Raw genomic sequence first — 17,377 nt, forward strand, 5'->3', positions numbered from 1 at the left:
ATTGACTTTTTTTTTGCTTTTTTATTTGGAGGGAGAAGGGAAGCGCAATTGGGGTAAGTGACTTGCCCAAGGTCACACAGCTAGTATGTTTTAAGTGTCTGAGCCTGAATTTGAACTCAGGTCAGGAGTTCCCCAGCTCTGCTAATGAAATGTTCCCCTCCCCTATATTATTACCTGAAAGGTTACAGGGCAGATAAGCAAGAGGGCATGTAATCTTTTTTTTTGTTTTTGCCTCAGGACATGGTCCTATGATATTTCCCTAATAAATAACTAACCTTAAGCAAGGGTAAATAGTAAACAAGATCAAAGGAGGGTCCTTGTACATTGTCTGCATTCTTTTGGGGTTTCTACATTCTTTTTGGGTCATGTAGACCTTCTTTTGGGGGGCATATAAACTCTGTGAACCTCTTGCATCTTTGGCTCTGCATGAAATGATCCTGTCATAAACAGACTATTGTTTATACCACCATCTCATTATTCTCACCACTCTGTAGCCCACCAACTGCACTGGCCACAGTAAGTGGTGCCCACAACTCAGGGCATCAGGACTGCTGTTGAGTCTCTAGTGACAGATCCCTAAGATTTGCCAGCAGGAAGCAGGCCTGCATAAAATCCGAAGGACAACAGATTTATTTCAAGGTAAGGGGAAAGCTCTAGAAGGGTGATCGTCAGCATGCTCAATTTTCATTTTTCATGATGCCTTGAAGGCCAGATAAAGGAATCTAAATTGATAGGCGATAGACAGCCACTGATGATTTTTGAGAAGAACTTTTTTAGCTGAAGCCTGTGAAATTATGTAGGTGTTCTTCTTACAGTATTTTTTGTAAATCTTTTCAATGTGATGGTTTCTTTTATAATTTTGTTTTATTTATGTATTTAAAAAAAAGTATTCTGAGAAGGGCTACAAAATTTTGGTTTCACCAAGTTTCCAAAGGGTTCCATGACACATAATATGTTAAGAAACCCTGCTCTAAGGAAACTCCTAAATGGGTTATCACCAAAATTCTCTGAAACAACCAAGAAATTGGACTAATTTTCTCCACAGTGAAATATATTGGATCAAAACGCATTCCAAAGTGCTTAAGATTGTCATCCATCTCAGTAGAATACATTAGTACATGAGATTATGTACAATATATTAGGTACACAGCAGTCAATGACTATAGTAATCTACTGTTTGATAAACCCAAAGACCCCAGTTTCTGGGATAAAAACTCACTATTTGACAAAGACTGCTGGGGAAAACTGGAAAATAGTATGGCAAAAACTGGGCATAAACCAATATCTTATACCATATACCAAAATCAAGTCTAAATACGTGTATGATCTATTTATAAAGGTTGATACTGTAAGCAATCTGGGAGAACAAAGAATAGTTTACCTGTCAGATTTATGGAGAATGGAATATTTTATGACCAAATAAGAGTTAGAGAGCATTATGAAATGCAAAATGGATCATTTTGATTACATTAAATTGAAAAGTTTTTGTACAAATCAAGTCAATGAAACCAAGATTAGGAGGGAAGTGGAAAATTGGGGGGTAATTTTACAACCAGTGTCTCTGATAAAGGTCACATTTCTAAAATATACAGAAAACTGAGTCAAATCTATAAGGATACAAGTCATTCCCCAATTGACAAATGGTCAAAGGATATGAACAGGCAGTTTTCAGAGGAAGAAATTAAAGATATATATAAGTATATAAAAATGCTCTAAATTACTATTGATTAGAGAGATGCAAATAAAAACAACTCTGAGGTACCACATCTCACCACTCAGATTGGCTAAGATGACAAAACAGAAAATGATAAATGCTGGAGAGGATGTGGAAAAAATTGGAACACTAATGCATTGTTGCTGGAGTTGTGAACTGACCCAAAATTCTGGAGAGCAATCTGGAACTATGCCCACAGAGCTATAAAAAAAAGTGCATACCATTTGACCCAGTAATATGGCTTCTTGGGCTGTATTCCAAAGAGGTCATGCTGGTGGGAAAACGACCAGTATGTAGAAAATTATTTACAGCAGCTCTTTTCTGTGGTGGCAAAAAATTGGAAATCAAGGGGATGTCCATCAATAGGGGAATGACTAAAAAAGTTGTGGTATATGAATGTAATGGAATACTATTGTGCTATAAGAAATGAGGAACAGATGGACTTCATAATAACCTGGAGAGATTTATATGCACTGATGCTGAATGAGGAGAGCAGAACTTTGTACACAATTACAGACACATCATATGTGTGACAATTAACTTTGATAGACTGGGCTCCTCTCAGTAATACAATGCTAGAAGAGAACTACAAAAGACTAATGATGGAAAGGGATATGCACACCCAGAGAAAAACTACAGCGTCTCAATGCAGACTAAAGCAAACTACTTGCTCTCTCTCTTTTGTGTATTGTTTTGTTTTGCCCCTTCTTTCTCATTGTTCACTCCATTGGTTATAATCCCTTACAATTTAACTGATAAATATTTAATGTGAAGGTATTTCTACAACTTATATTTGATTGTATGCTGCCATGGGTTGGGGGGAGAGAAAATTTGAAACTCAAGGGATTGTGGAACTGAATGTTGTAAACTAAAAAAAGTAAGTAAATAAATTTGAAAAAAGAAAAGAAAGATTGTCATCCATTATAAAAGCTTAAGTAATAGTAAGCCAGAGCCAGCAACCTGACTTCTCTCCTCTTGCTGTCATTGCCTTTCTTTTTAAGCTCCAAATTCCAGACCCACACATCTCTCTTTATTTCTGTTTTATGAATAATATTTCTGTGGATAATTCAGGACTTTTCTAAGGCACCCATGAATTGGAGGCACCTTGGAGGAGTTTGGGGAGGTTGGTGAGTTGTGTGTTACATAAAAAAGAATTTAATCATTTTTCCCCCAACTTTTCTATTTCTAATATGCTAAGTAACCACAAAATATGAAATAAGCTGTTGGAATTTTGAGGTTTGTTTGACTGATAGGACAAGTTCATATGTAGGATAGAGGTGCAACCATGGATTCAAACAAGTTTTTAAAATACGATTTTGAAGCCATATTTAGAATCTGGTCTCAGAATGGGGGTGGGGGCAGGGAAGCTGGGGTTCAGTGGTGGGAAGAGTAGTCAGAATTTATGTGTGCTGATCTCCCTCTGGTGGCCATTGGGAATAATGTAGCTTGAGCCATTTCTTGGTGATTTGAGATGTCCAGGGAACAACTCTTTTGCTGACCTTTTTGTTTGCATAATTAGTAAAGTGATAGCTTCCTTAAGCTTAAGGAAGATAGGGCATGAACCCATTTGGACAACTTATACTAGCATAGTATATATAATCTATACCTATATCATATTAGCAGGTGAAGAAGAAATATATTGGTAGAGACAATGGATGTAGGAATATGGAAATTATATCAGCCTGCAAGATTTTTAAAACTACAGGTCAAGGATAATAACCTAAATGTTTTTCATAACACTCCCCCTTCCCAAATTTTCTGCACATAGTAAGCCTTTTTTTAATTTTTATATTCAACATATATCTGTAAATACTTACTAGCAATCCTTTGCCATCTCTCAGCATCCTTCTGCATTCCTAGCTTAAGGAGACAAATTCTCCTTTTTGAGATTTTACAAGGGCATGACATTTTAGTCCAGGTTCTAGTGTATCATGAGAGGAAAGATACAGAATGGGTTGGGAAAGAAGTAATCCAGACCTAAGCTCATTTAAATTCATATAAATGTAGGGAGATACCTGAAAAAGAGCCACTTAAATATGAAATTATTCTTCATTACAACTTCCTAGACCAGAATGTGCTAGGTTTCCTGCCAGTTATGCCATTATCCCAAGAGTTACTGATGCCATACACACTAAAATGACTGATATATCAACAAGACTCAGAGATATAAAATCTTGGATTTAGAAGGGACCTTAAAAATTATGAAAGCCTATAAATGTTTTAGAAGACATGGGAAAACTGGAATGCATTCATTGTTGGTAGAGTTGTGAACTGAGCCAACCATTTTGGAGAGCAATTTGGAATGAGGCCCAAAAGTTCACAAAACTGTGCATACACTTTGACTCAACAATACCACTACTAGGTCTACATCACAAAGAAATCATAATAAAGGGAAAAGGGCTCAAATGTACAAAAATATTTATAGCAGCTCTTTTGTGGTGGAAAAGAATCAGGAAATTGAGGTTATGTCCATTAATTGGGGAATGACTGAACAAGTTGTGGTATATGAATGTTGTTCCATAGGAAATGGAGAGCAGGTGGATTTCAGAAAAACCTGGAATGAAGTACATAAATTGATGCTGAGTAAAGGGAACAGAATCAGGAGAACATTGTACACAGTAACAGCAACATTGTGCAATGACCAACTTTGTTAGACTTAGCTGTTCTGAGCAATGCAATAATCTAAAACAATTACAAAATACAAATACATAATACAAATACAAAATACAAAATGTGGAAAAATATTATCCACATCCAGAGAAAGAAGTCTGGATGCAGATCAGAGTATACTATTTTCTCTCTCTTTTTCATTGCTTTTTTTCTTTCTCATGGTTTTTCCCTTTTGCTCTAATTCTTCTTTCACAACATGACATTATGTGGAAATGTTTAATATGATTGTACATATATGGCCTATATCAGATTGCATGCCATCCTACAGAGGGGGGAAATTTTAGAACTCAAAATTTTATGAATGTGAATGTGTAGCAGCAAGCACCCCAGCATCCCCAGAGTGGCTGCCAACACAGGTTCTTAGATCTGCTTTGCTAAAGGAAAGCAATTCAAAATGGGTTAACAATCTTACTTTAATCAGTCAAACATATATTGTTTACCTAGTTCAGGGGAAAAAGGTCAGCACCCCGAACTTCAGAGTAGAAAGACAGAATTATCAAGACAGATAAACAGATCAAGCAGACAGGTTTCCAAACTGTCCAACCATTACATCCATACCAAATCACAGTTGCCATCAACATCTGGGTTTTTCAAAGCCAGGGGGCTCTCAACAATGGCTTCCCAGAGTCTCATCTAATCAAATCACAGAACACTTCTCAAAGTGAGCCCCCAAAGCAAAGCCTCACATCAGGGATTATATAGCCTTCTCCTGGGTCAGAGAATGTAACCACCCACTTGACCCACTGCCCAATCACACAGCATCAAGGTGTGGGCATTCCTGAAAACCAAGCCTCCTGCCACAGGCTCCATGTGACCACATTCAGCCTATTAGGAGGCAGAGTATATTTTCAAATCAAGGAAAGTTCTCAGAGTCTCTTAAGCCTATCAAAGGGCCTAGGGGCAGGGAAGATCTTTAAATTTGCCTTTCCATTACAGAATGCTGAAACCTAAAAACAAATAAATACATAAATAAATAAAAAGATAAACAACCAGAAAAAAGGTGTGTTGTATGAATTGATGGAATACTATTGTTTCATAAGAAATGATGAGCAGGTTGATTTCAGAAAAACCTAGAAAGACTTGCATGAACTGATGCTGAGTGAAGGGAGTCGAACCAAGAGAACACTGTACACAGTAATAGCAACATTGCACAATGATCAACTTTGTTAGACTTAGCTCTTCTGAGCAATGCAATGATTTAAAACAATTTCAAAAGATCAGTCATGGAAAATGTTATCCGCATCCAGAGAAAGAACTATGGTGTCTGAATGCAGATTGAAGCATATTATTTTCTTTGTTTTTTCTTCCAAGGTGATCTTTGCCTTATGTTGTGAATCCTCTTTCACAAGATGAAGTCCAAATTTAAAAAAGAAGAAAAAGAAATTATCTTGCCCCACTTTCCTTATTTTACAAATGAGAAAAATGAGGCTCTGAGAGCTACCCAATGTTAGACACAGATTGCTAATAGCACAGCTAGAACCAAGTAACCTGGCATAGAGGAGAGCTTGCTGGACTTGGTGTCACAAAGACCTGGTTTCAAATCTTGTCTCCAGCCCTTAGCAATTGTGAGACTCTGATGCCGTCACATAACTTCTCTCAACCTCAGCCTTTTCATTTGTAAAATGGGTATGAGACCAATTCCTACCTCACAAATCTGTTGTGAGGATCAGGTGAGATATTTTATGCAAAATACTTTCAAAATCTTATTGTCAAATATTATTTCTGTTTACTTTTGTATATAGCACACATCATTGTTATTCTATTTCACTGAAAAATCATCCCAGATTTTATGCCAATTTTTTTTGTAAAAAGTGGGATGTGACCTCTCTCTCTCCCTCTCTCCTTACCTCCCTCTGTCCCTTCCTGTCTCCCTCCTTCTCCTTCTCTCTCCCTCTCTCATACTAGCTTGTGACACTTGGCACGTCACTTAACCCCATATTCCCCAGTTTCCTCATTTGTAAAATGAGCTCTAGAAGGAAATGGCAAGCCACTCCAGAATCTTTACCAAGAAAACCCCAAAAGGGGTCATGAAGAGATAACATGACTGAAATGACTGAAAAACAACCAGATCCTTTCCCACTCTGAGACTTTATTACTATATGATATTTTCTGTGACCAAATGCGACAAAAAAAAAGATGATTATCACATTTTTTCTTCTATGGTCCTGATTTGTCACACATTTCCCTACTTGAAATTCCCTTGAGGATGTCAAAATTAACATGTATCTAATATTATAACTGACAACTTTATTAAAAAGTTTCTTTTTTATTTCTTATCTTTGTCTAGAGAAATAACATTATTCTAAAAACTGAGGCTTGAAATATCTGTCATCTTTTATAACATGTTATCCCTCACTTGCCAAATTCAACATTTCAGCCACTCTTATTGATTCTTAACTCTTATGGGCATTCAAATAAGTCCTTCCTTTTCATTCCTTCATCCAACCTAGGCCAAGCTCATATCACCTCATGCCATTATTGCACCAGGTTCCCAATTAGCCTCCTTGTTCTTAACCACTCTCCTTCTCTACCACCTGTACTACACACTCTGTTAAATGAATTTCTCCAAAGTGCCACTTTAGTCTATCATGACCTGATGAAAATCCTTCATGGATTCCCATTATTTTCAAGATAAATATATACTTTTTTATAAAGGCATAAAGGCCTTCCTCTAAATTCCCTTAATCGATCTCTCTAACAAAATTAAGTTTAAGAATAAAAGTATTCATGTTTAAAGAGCCTGGCCCATTTATTCCACTGCCTTTTGATGTTCTTATTTTGGAGATACTCCTCCTGCCTAGAACCTCTACTTTGCACCTTTTCCTGGAACCCTTACCTCCTCTCCATCAAAAGTGTTATATGCCTGCAAACAATCTAAAAAACCTCCCACTTCCTATAAGATTAGCACTCCCTAGCCTATGATATTATAGACAAGAAATCAATGAGATTCACCTGAATTAGACTCCACCCCTCCTTATAAAGTACTTGGCCCTCTTCCACCTTGCTATTAAATCATGTTATATAAGACAAGCATCTCTCAGCAAAAACACGGAAGAGTCACCCAGAACCTAGCTTACCCTGGTGCTAAGGTAGTATAGTGCATTTCACCTGGATCATCATTTCCTTCCTCCTCCTGGCTGAGGATGATTGTATCCAAGGCTGAGTCCCCAAGCATTCTCCCATGACTCCCACCCAGTCTCCCAATAATGCCCCCTAGATGAGACATTTTCCCTTGTGTAAAGTAAGATATGCCTGTAATTTGTAAAAGTCTATTTTTAGCACTATTGGTTGGCATATTTCTTCTGAGGGAACATCTAAATCCTTCAAAAAGGAACTGCAAAAAAATTGAAACATGATTCCCTACTACTCATCTAGGTCAACCATGTCAGTTTACTTACTACCCTTTTCATTTGTCAGGTGCATTTTGTCTCCATATCACTTGTTTGGAAGCAGAAAGAGCACTGGTCTTAGAGACAAGAAGCACAGAAAACTCACATTTCAATCCCAGCCCTGCCAATTCCTAGCTATTTGACCTAAGGCTAGTCATTTCCATTCTCTGGACATTAATTTTGTCATCAATAAATAAAATGAGGGAATTGGACTAGATGACCACCTGTGTCCCTCTTAGCTTTGATGTTCTCTGGTCCCCTGTGATTCTACACTGGAGGACTGGGATGGAGAGAAGAGGAAGGAAGGAGGGGGTGGTTGCTTGTAATGCTGATTTAAGTTCTGTTATTTTCTTTATCACTACTCACTAAGAATAAAATCTACCTACCCAAGAGAGCAATCAGTAACTTCTCCTGGTGCTCCTCTAGGAGAAGTCCCAAAAGGGTAAAAGCAAGTAGGAATAGGAAAGAATAAGAAAGTAAGAACTTCCAGAGAACACTGTCTTATTACAGTAATACATGGTACCTCTTCTAACAAAAGTCAGGTGCTGGTACTCCTTTAGGTGACTGGAGCATAAGAAGCTGCTATATCTAACACTGGATATAGATTGCTGGGGTAAGTGGCGATGGGCTCTCTATCCGAATGACGCATTCTGTAAAATGCAAGGGCCAGAGGAACGGACTATGCTACTTTAGGGAAACAGTGTGATGTAGTGGGGAAAGTACTTGACTATACATAGACTCAGAGGTCCTCGGTTCAGTTCTCAGGTCTTCCATTTAGTAAGTGTATGACTTTGGCTTTGGGCCTTACTTACCATATGTGTAAACTGATGGGAGCTAGAATAGATAATTTCTCTCTATAAATATATGGTCCTAATTCTTTTCATATAATTGCTTAATCTTACCCATTATGGGAATTAAATTTTAATTTCATATTACAGAAAAGGAATGAGAAATACACCTTCAGACTAGAAGGCTAGGAAAGATGGCATGATCCTTGCCCCTATTAAAAAAAAAAAACAAAAAGAGTGTGATTTCTGAACTTTTCCACGCTCCTGATGTACCATGAGGGGCTTTCCAATCCAAATGAAATTCCGGAATTTACTTTGGAATTAATGATAAGTCTTATAATATATATCAAAGGTCATAATAGGACATATACCTTATTTCAGGATGTATATGAATTAATCAACTTCCTTTACCTTTATTGTAATCTCACTTGCATTGGAGTTATCATGGGAACAGAGACTTCCTCACTCTCATTAATGTTCCATCCAAGCAAGGAAGGTGATCTTTCTCCAGGCACTTATATTTCTCTTAAACGTTAACTCTATCTTCCCAAGTCTTTCACTCCAGCATCAAACACACACTTTACTTGACGTCACAATATCCTTGCTTCTCAGTTCCTGCCATGCTCAGTCTACCAAACATGAAACTACTTCCCTCTTATGACCCACTCTTTCTTTTACCATATTACAAAGTATAAATCCTACCTTCTGTAACAGATTTGTTTTATCTGCTTATGGTCACACTGAGAAGAGACAATATAGCTTAAAACATTGGTAAATCTTTAAGATCATAAATCTAGGGCTACAAGACTTCTCAGAGTTGATGTAGTAATATATTTTCATCTCACAGATAAATAGAGGTCCAAGGACATTAAGTCAATTGCCCAAAGTCACACATATAGTAATAATTAAAAAGTGGGAATTCCCATCTGAACTCGGAGATGAAATTATTGATTACGTGTCCTAATTCTTTGCATACCTCAGCTTCTGTTATGCCAGTCGCTGAGCCAAGTGATTTTAAATATACAAAGAAACTGCTAGACAGTTTCTCTGTGTCTACACAGAACACATTGATAAAAAATAAAGGAAAATAATAAAGATACAGAGTGTGGCAGAGTGGAAATAGAGCTGTCCTTAAGCCAATAAAACCTAATTTTAAGGGTAGCAGTGAAGGTGCTTGTCTGTATTAGGAAAGGGGATGGAAATGAGAAAATGCCTCTGGGAATTATCTATGGCAATGAATTTGAAAGGTAATCTCCATTCTTGATTCTCTTTCACACTTTCATGTGAATGAGATGGCCTAATACCTAGATGAAATCAGTTACCCCAGAAGAACTGCAACTTTGGGTAAGGGTACAATTTTGCATGAAGAAAGTGGTGAGAAAGTAGAAAAGAGGAGAAGCTCTAGAGATGGGGAATAGGTTCAAATTTACATTTTTAATATCCATGAAATTTTGGGCAAATAACTTTCCTGGGCTTCTCCTTTTTCATCTATAAGATGAAAGGGTTTTTTCTATCTATTAATTAATGGTCATCAGTTTTTATACTTTAACATAAAACCCCAGTCTTATCATTAATAACACTACAGAAATGAATTTCTCCTTGTCTGATGATTGGATTGAATGATTCAAGTGACCTTGACATTCCCTTTGCTCTTCAATCACTGTTACTGACTTTCTCTAACATGTTAGCTATTCAAGAGAATGAACTCTTCAAAATAAGTATATTCTCATTCTATCATTTACCTTGGGCTCCTTTGAAAGATGGAGTATTTGAAGTAACAGAACTAGAGAACTCAAGTGAACCCTTCTTTTGGGATTCATAGTAGCATGGAGGTAATCCTGAATCCTGAGTATTGCCATCAATCTGGGAAGGTTTTTCTTTTCTGTATACAGGCATACATACCTACAACATAACAGATATTTACATATATAGACATGCTGTTTCTATTCTGTATATATGCATAGATATATGTATTAGAACACACAGCATATTGCTCATATGAGGACACATTTACTGAAATATAAAAATATTTATTCCACAAAACTCTGAGAACAGAGACAAAGGGAGACAGAGACAGAGAGACATATATATGTATAAATACTAAAGATAGTCAAATTGATGTCCATTTCAAAGGTGATGAAGAAATGACCCCCTTAGGCATTCATAACATTTCTTGGATTGTAAGTGAATTCATCCTCCTGGGCTTTTCATGCAGCCAAGAAATAGAAATCCTTCTCTTTGTGTTGTTCTCCATTATGTATGCACTGACACTGATGGGAAATGGGACGATTGTCTATGCTGTGTGGCGAGACCAGCAGATCCAAACTCCCATGTACATCTTACTGGCCAACTTTTCCTTCCTTGAGATCTGCTACATCAGCTCCAGTGTCCCCAACATGCTAGTCAACCTCCTCTCCAAGACGAAGACCATCTCCTACAACGGCTGCATACTCCAATTCTACATCTTTCTTTCTCTATGTGCAACAGAACTCTTCTTCCTGGCCCTCATGGCATTTGATCGTTATGTTGCAATCTGCTACCCACTCCACTATCCCACCATTATGACTCGGAAGCTCTGTGCCATTCTCGTGTCTGCATGCTGGGTGGGTGGCTTCCTTTGGTTACTGACCCCTGTCACTCTCCTCTCCCGGGTGCCCTTCTGTGGTCCCAATATCATTGACCACTATTTATGTGATCTAGGGGCAATGCTAGCCTTATCATGTACACCTGTCCCCAAAACTACTCTAACCTGTGGTGCTGTCAGTGCCCTTATTACCTTTATCACCTTAATTTACATCCTTGGGTCCTACACCCAGGTGCTAAGAGCTGTGCTCCGAGTGCCAAAGGGCTCAGGAAGACAGAAAGCCTTCTCTACATGTGCTTCCCATCTAGCTGTGGTCTCCCTCTTCTATGGCTCAATCATGATAATGTATGTGAGCCCCGGGTCAGCCAGCCAACCTGAGATGCAGAAATTCATCACTTTGTTCTACTCAGTTGCCACTCCACTCTTCAATCCCATGATCTATAGCTTCCGCAATAAGGAAATTAAGGCTGCCTTGAGAAAAGTCCTGGGGAGAATTTGAATATCATTCTGACATATAAGGAATGTTTAGATCTTCACTCCTTGACCCTCTATTTGCAGGGTATGTTATAGAGGGGGTTGCTTTTGTATTTGTGTTAAAAAATAGATGGCCACTGAGTTCCCTCTCATTACTAGGGTTCTGTGATTTATGTGAAAGAGGGTATGTGTGTGTGTGGGTGGGGGGGATAAGAAATTAAGTGTCTGTTATGTGCCAGGCACTGTGCTAATTCAGCTTTATAATTATTATCCCATTTGTTCCTTGCAACAGCACTGGGAGGTAGACACTATTATTGTCCCTATTTTATAGTTGAGGGAACTGTGCTAGATACAATTCAATTGACTTGCCTGGGATGTATACTGTTCACAGACTGGATCTAAATTTGTTTTCTTGACTCCAGATCCAGAGTTCTATCCACTGTAGGACTAAGCTTCCCCTGCTTCTTATATAGCCCTTGAAAACTGTTCAGTTTACAAGTCATATCGCCAGTGAAATACAAAGAAACCTCATGGTTAGGCTTGAGGAAAGATTTTTATCTGCCTCAGAGTCAGGAAGCAAATACAGATTCTAATACAGCCCCTGCAAAATGATGCTTCTACCAAGTATGAGCATCACTCCTCCTTTCTGTACTATGCTTCATTTCTTACAAGGTAAGTGGGCTGTTCAGTCCTTCCCACTTCCCAGTTAAGGTGAAACACTTTGCTCCCTTTCACCAAGTAAATGGATATCAGTGCCTCTGGTTGATTTCAATTTTGCAATAGATCATGGTATATATGTTCCATTACTGAGTGGATATTTATTAGAGGAAGACATGGCTGTCTTTCTCCCTCCTCCCACATATGTGCTTTTTGCAGTGAAGAAGGGGACATTATAATTTAAAACGAGTGGGAAAAGGGCAGAAAGTGGCACACATCTCTTCTGTGAGTATATATTCCCACACTGGCATAAAGCAAGAAACATCTACAAGGGAAGATGATGCCCACAGTGACTGTTTTCCTGCCTTTCTATTTTAAAATCTCCTTTCCTGGGTTGCTTTCTCTGTTTCCTTTCTTTTCAGTCTCCATTTTGGATTTTCTTGAATCTTAATTATTTAGATGAGGTACTATCTTTTTGTCTTCACTTCTATAGCTTCATATTATGAGTTTGCGGGCATAGTAATTGATTGAAGGAGTAGTGGAGTCTGACTCTGCTTTGCCTGTTTTTGCAAGTTATTCCCACAAAGTCCATATATCGAGGATTGTTTCTATAAGCCCTGAAGCTGGCATCATTTAATACAGTTGTCCTCAAACTTGAATCCCCAAGGGATGGATGGATAGATTTCAGGTTGAATGGGAGAAAATTACAAGTTTATTTTCACTCAACTTTTAATTGAAATTTAGCATTTCCTTCAGTTATTTAAAAAACAGTTAACTGAGAAAAGGTCCCTAAACACCAGACTGCCAATTAGATCTATGACACCAAAAAAGGTAAAAAGCCCTTGTCTAATAATAAATGGACATCATTCTATGGGATGGGGATCTTACAGAAATTATAAAATTCACAAGTACAAGGAAACAAAAGTCATAATATGTACGTTTATCTCTCTATATGTGTGGGTACTACAGAATTTAAACATTTCATTTTCATTTAAAATCTCCTCTTATGGGCTATATTGTTACAGTCACATCACATGCATATTATCAAAACTCACAAATAATAGTTACTTATTTTAGCTCCTTCAAGATGACTTCTCAGTGGAGATCTTCCCTGCAGAGTGGACATTGTTGGAAACAATGTAAACACTATTTTAAGTGTGTTAAGTCTGGGTTCATGTCCCTTAAGTGCTGGTGCTATGAGTGTTCATTGATAATAAAATATGAATCTCTTCATGTTCATTGTGTCTTTCTTTAGGCTACCAGCCCTTTTCAGATCAAAGCTTTGTTGTCTTTTTCTTTTATACCTCTTCTGAATGTAATAATGTTCTACACACCATAGTACATCTTACATCTTTGATGATTTTAATACTGAATGAATGAGTGAATTGAAATGCTTACTATGTGCAAAGCACTGTGCTACGAGCTAGGTATACTGAAGAAGTAGAAAAGTCTAGTAGCATAAAAGTAAAAAAACAGAATAGCCTAGCTCTCAAAAAAACTCACATTCTTATGGGGGAGACAACGCATAATGCAAGGTTGCATCTAGAAGGTTCAATGCTGTGCCTTAGGGTACAGCAGAAAAGTAAATGGCAATACCTCTAATTTAATGTCTTATAGAGGGATTAAATCATATCAGTTTCTGATTTTGCAATGCATAAATAATTAAATGGTCCCATAGTACTTCATTAGTGGCACATCCAATGAATTACCTGATTTAAAATAATAATATATCTATGTACCCTCCCCCTTTCTCTTGGGTCCCTTTTAATGTTGGCTAAAGTTTAAAACATATTTTGCACATGGTTTCAGCATCCACTCAATTCCTTTGTTCATAAGCCCATCATAAGATGTGTTTCTTTTACCAACCAACCGGAAAGCACATTATTTAAGAGCAAAAATCATCTAATTAACTAACAAGGTAAGTATTCATAAAGATTTCCCCTATATATATAAGGGTACATTCTGCCACAAATACTCATACCTCCAAAGGGACTGACAGGACATATGCCAAGAGTACACATGACTAGAGAACATGCCCAATGAGAATAGGTGTGGGGACCACTTGTAGTAAGTTAGTAATGTCACCAACTGAGTTGCATCCTCTACTGGGATACTTTGTTCTATAGTTCTCTATACTATACAGTTTGCCATTGAGTACCTCCACTGACAGATATCACCAATCTTGGATATGTCCTGAGAGTTACACTGAGGGTCTGAAGAAATAAGACTTCTCAACATGTGTTTCCTATTACACTGTGTTGTCTCTATTCTATGCTCAGTCATGGTAATATGTGTGAGTGCAAGATCTGGCAACCAGTCTGGAATATAAAGTTTATTGCCTTGTTCTACTTCGTTCTTCATGTACCTGATCTACAACCTTCACCACAAAGATATGAAAGATCCCTAAAAAAAACTCTTGAGTGTATAGTCCCAGAGAGTCCCTAAAGGACACAAGAAGTGAGAAAATTTTATTCCACAAGTTTTTAGCATAGCAGGGAATTAAGTGACAATGTAGAAATTAGGAAAATAGCTTCAAATACAGGTTAGCTAAAATGTAGATAACTTAGTAAAAATCTAATATACTGTTTTAAGGTTTTCAATGGACTTTACATATATTATCTCATTTGATACTCACAAACAATGCTAATGTGATTAACATAAAATTAATCTAGAACACTTAGGATTCAGGCCCATAGAGGGTCAAAACAAAAGTTTAAGAGACTTCTGTTTTATTGTAGAGTCAACAGGGAATCACTACAAGAGGCTGAAGAATGAAGCAGAAGTTGTGATGTCATAGCAATGAAAATTTATTCTAAGAAATAAATTACTCCTCCCATTACTGTAATTGATTCAGTGGATCAATTAATAAATATTATCTCACTTATCTCACCATAGTGTCTTCATCCACCTGCACAATTGTAAAGGGAAGGGTTCCTGTTTCTTTCTAAAACAGAAGAGTAAATCCCATAAGAGAACTGAGCCCCTAAAAATAAATAATACTCTATGTCTTTGGTGAGGTCAACTGGGAAAATCAAAGAAAAGTAGTCGATCAATGAATGAGCCAAGATCATAAGAGCACAGATTGAGAACCAGAAGGCCTTTAGAGGACAATGAGTCCAATCCTCTAATTTTACTGATGAGGAACTAGAGGAACAGAGTATTTGAATGAACAAAGTTTTATAAGCAAAAAGATTTTTTTAAAGTAGCCTACTAATTCCAAATCCAGGGCTATTTCTGCCTTATATATCTGGTACCCACAAGATTTTTAAAGCATCTTAATGGAAAAAGATACTATTTTGCCATATAAAGAAAGGGGGAAAAAGACTTTCCTGGCATATGGAAAAGTGGGAATGGAGGTATGAAAGTAGGGTAGTATAAGGTACATTTTACACGTCAAAGAATAGTGTTTCTTGACTGGAGAATTAAATGTCTAGACATGTGTAATATGGAATGCAGCTGGAAGAGCAGTGCCCAATTCATGAAGCCTTGAATGCCAGATAAAGGAATCTAAATTGATAGGCAGTAGATGTTTGAGCAGAAGCTTTTCAGCTGAGGCCTGTGAAATTATGTATGTGTTTTTCTTACAATATTATTTGTCAATATATTTCAATGTGATGGTTCCCATTATAATTATGTGTTTAGAAACAGTATTCTGAGGAGGGCTACACAATTTTGGTTTCACCAACTTTCCGAAGGGTTCCAAGATGCATAACAGTTAAGAAAGCCTGCTCTAAGGAAACTCCTAAATGGGTTATCACCAAAATTCTCCAAAGGAATCCAGAAATGAGATGGATTTTCTCCACAGTGAGATATTTTGGATCAAGACAAATTCCGAAGTGCTTCAGACTGTCTTACATCATAAAAGTTCAAGTAGTAGTAAGCCAGATCCAGGAACCTGACCTCCATCCTCTCGCTCACATCGTCTTCCTTGTTAAACTCTGAAGTCCAGATCCATACTTCTCTCTTTATTGCTATTTTATGACTAACATTTGTGTGTGTGATTCAGGACTTCTCACAGGCAACCAAGAGTTGGAGGACAGTTTAGCGGGGTTTAGAAAGGTGGGTGATTGTGCTTTCCATAAAAAAACAATTTGATTTAATCATCCCCCCACAACTTCTCTATTTCTAATATGCTGAGTAACCACAAAATAGGACATACATTGTTGGAATTTTGAGGTTTGACTGATAGGACAAGTTTATATGTAGGGTTGAGGTGCAACCACAGATTGAAACAAGTTTTTAAAATATACTTTTGAAGCCATATTTAGGACCTGGTCTCAGAATGGGGAGTGGGGGGGAAGCTGGGGTTCAGTGGTGGGAAGAGTAATCAGAATTTATGCATGCTGATCTCCCTCTGGTGGCCATTGGGAATAATGCAGTTTTTAAAGAGTTTTTCTAGGCAAGTAACCCAAGAAACTTTGATGGAACCATTTACTTGGTGGTTTGAGATACCCAATGAACAACTCATTTACTGCCCTTTTTGTTTGCATAATTAGTAAAGTGATAGCTTCCTTAGGCTTAAGGAAGATAGCACATGAACCCATTTGGGAAACTTATACTAGCATAGTATATATAAGGGTCAAATATAACCTACACCTATATCATATTAGCAGGTGAAGAAGAAACATATTGGTAGGGACAATGGATGTAGGAATAGTCACGGAAATTATATAAGTCAGTAAGATTTTTAAAACTACTAGTCAAGGACAATAGCCTAACATTCCCCTTTCCCAAATTTTCTGCATGTAGTAAGCACTTTTTTAAATGTTTTATTCAACATATACTTTAAAATACTTATTAGCAGTCCTTGGCCATCTCTCAGCATCCTTCTGCATTCCTAGCTTAAGGAGACAAATTCTCCTTTTTGAGATTTTACAAGGGCATGACATTTAGTCCAGGTTCTAATGTATCATGAGAGGAAAGATACAGAATGAGTTGGGAAAGAAGCAATCCAGACTTAGGTTCATTTAAATTCATATAAATGTAAGGAGGCACCTGAAAAAAGAGCCACTTAAATATGAAACTCTTCTTCATTACAACTTCCTAGATCAGAACATGCTAGGTTTCCTGGCAGTTATGCCATTGTCTCAAGAGTTACTGA

At 37.4% G+C, this 17,377-nt stretch overlaps 1 protein-coding gene across 1 annotated transcript; it reads left to right on the forward strand.

The window, feature by feature from the left end:
- The first annotated feature begins 10,509 nt into the window (after positions 1 to 10,509).
- LOC138168437 (olfactory receptor 11H6-like) lies at positions 10,510 to 11,644 on the forward strand. The gene has a single exon (XM_069097462.1). It carries the CDS (start codon positions 10,706 to 10,708, stop codon positions 11,642 to 11,644), a length of 939 nt encoding a protein of 312 aa, XP_068953563.1. The 5' UTR covers positions 10,510 to 10,705.
- Positions 11,645 to 17,377: the final 5,733 nt, after the last annotated feature.

Source organism: Petaurus breviceps, unplaced genomic scaffold, assembly GCF_028583685.1.
Source record: "Petaurus breviceps papuanus isolate PSGF00001 unplaced genomic scaffold, PetGlider_PUasm1.0 37, whole genome shotgun sequence".
Lineage (NCBI taxonomy): Eukaryota > Metazoa > Chordata > Mammalia > Diprotodontia > Petauridae > Petaurus > Petaurus breviceps.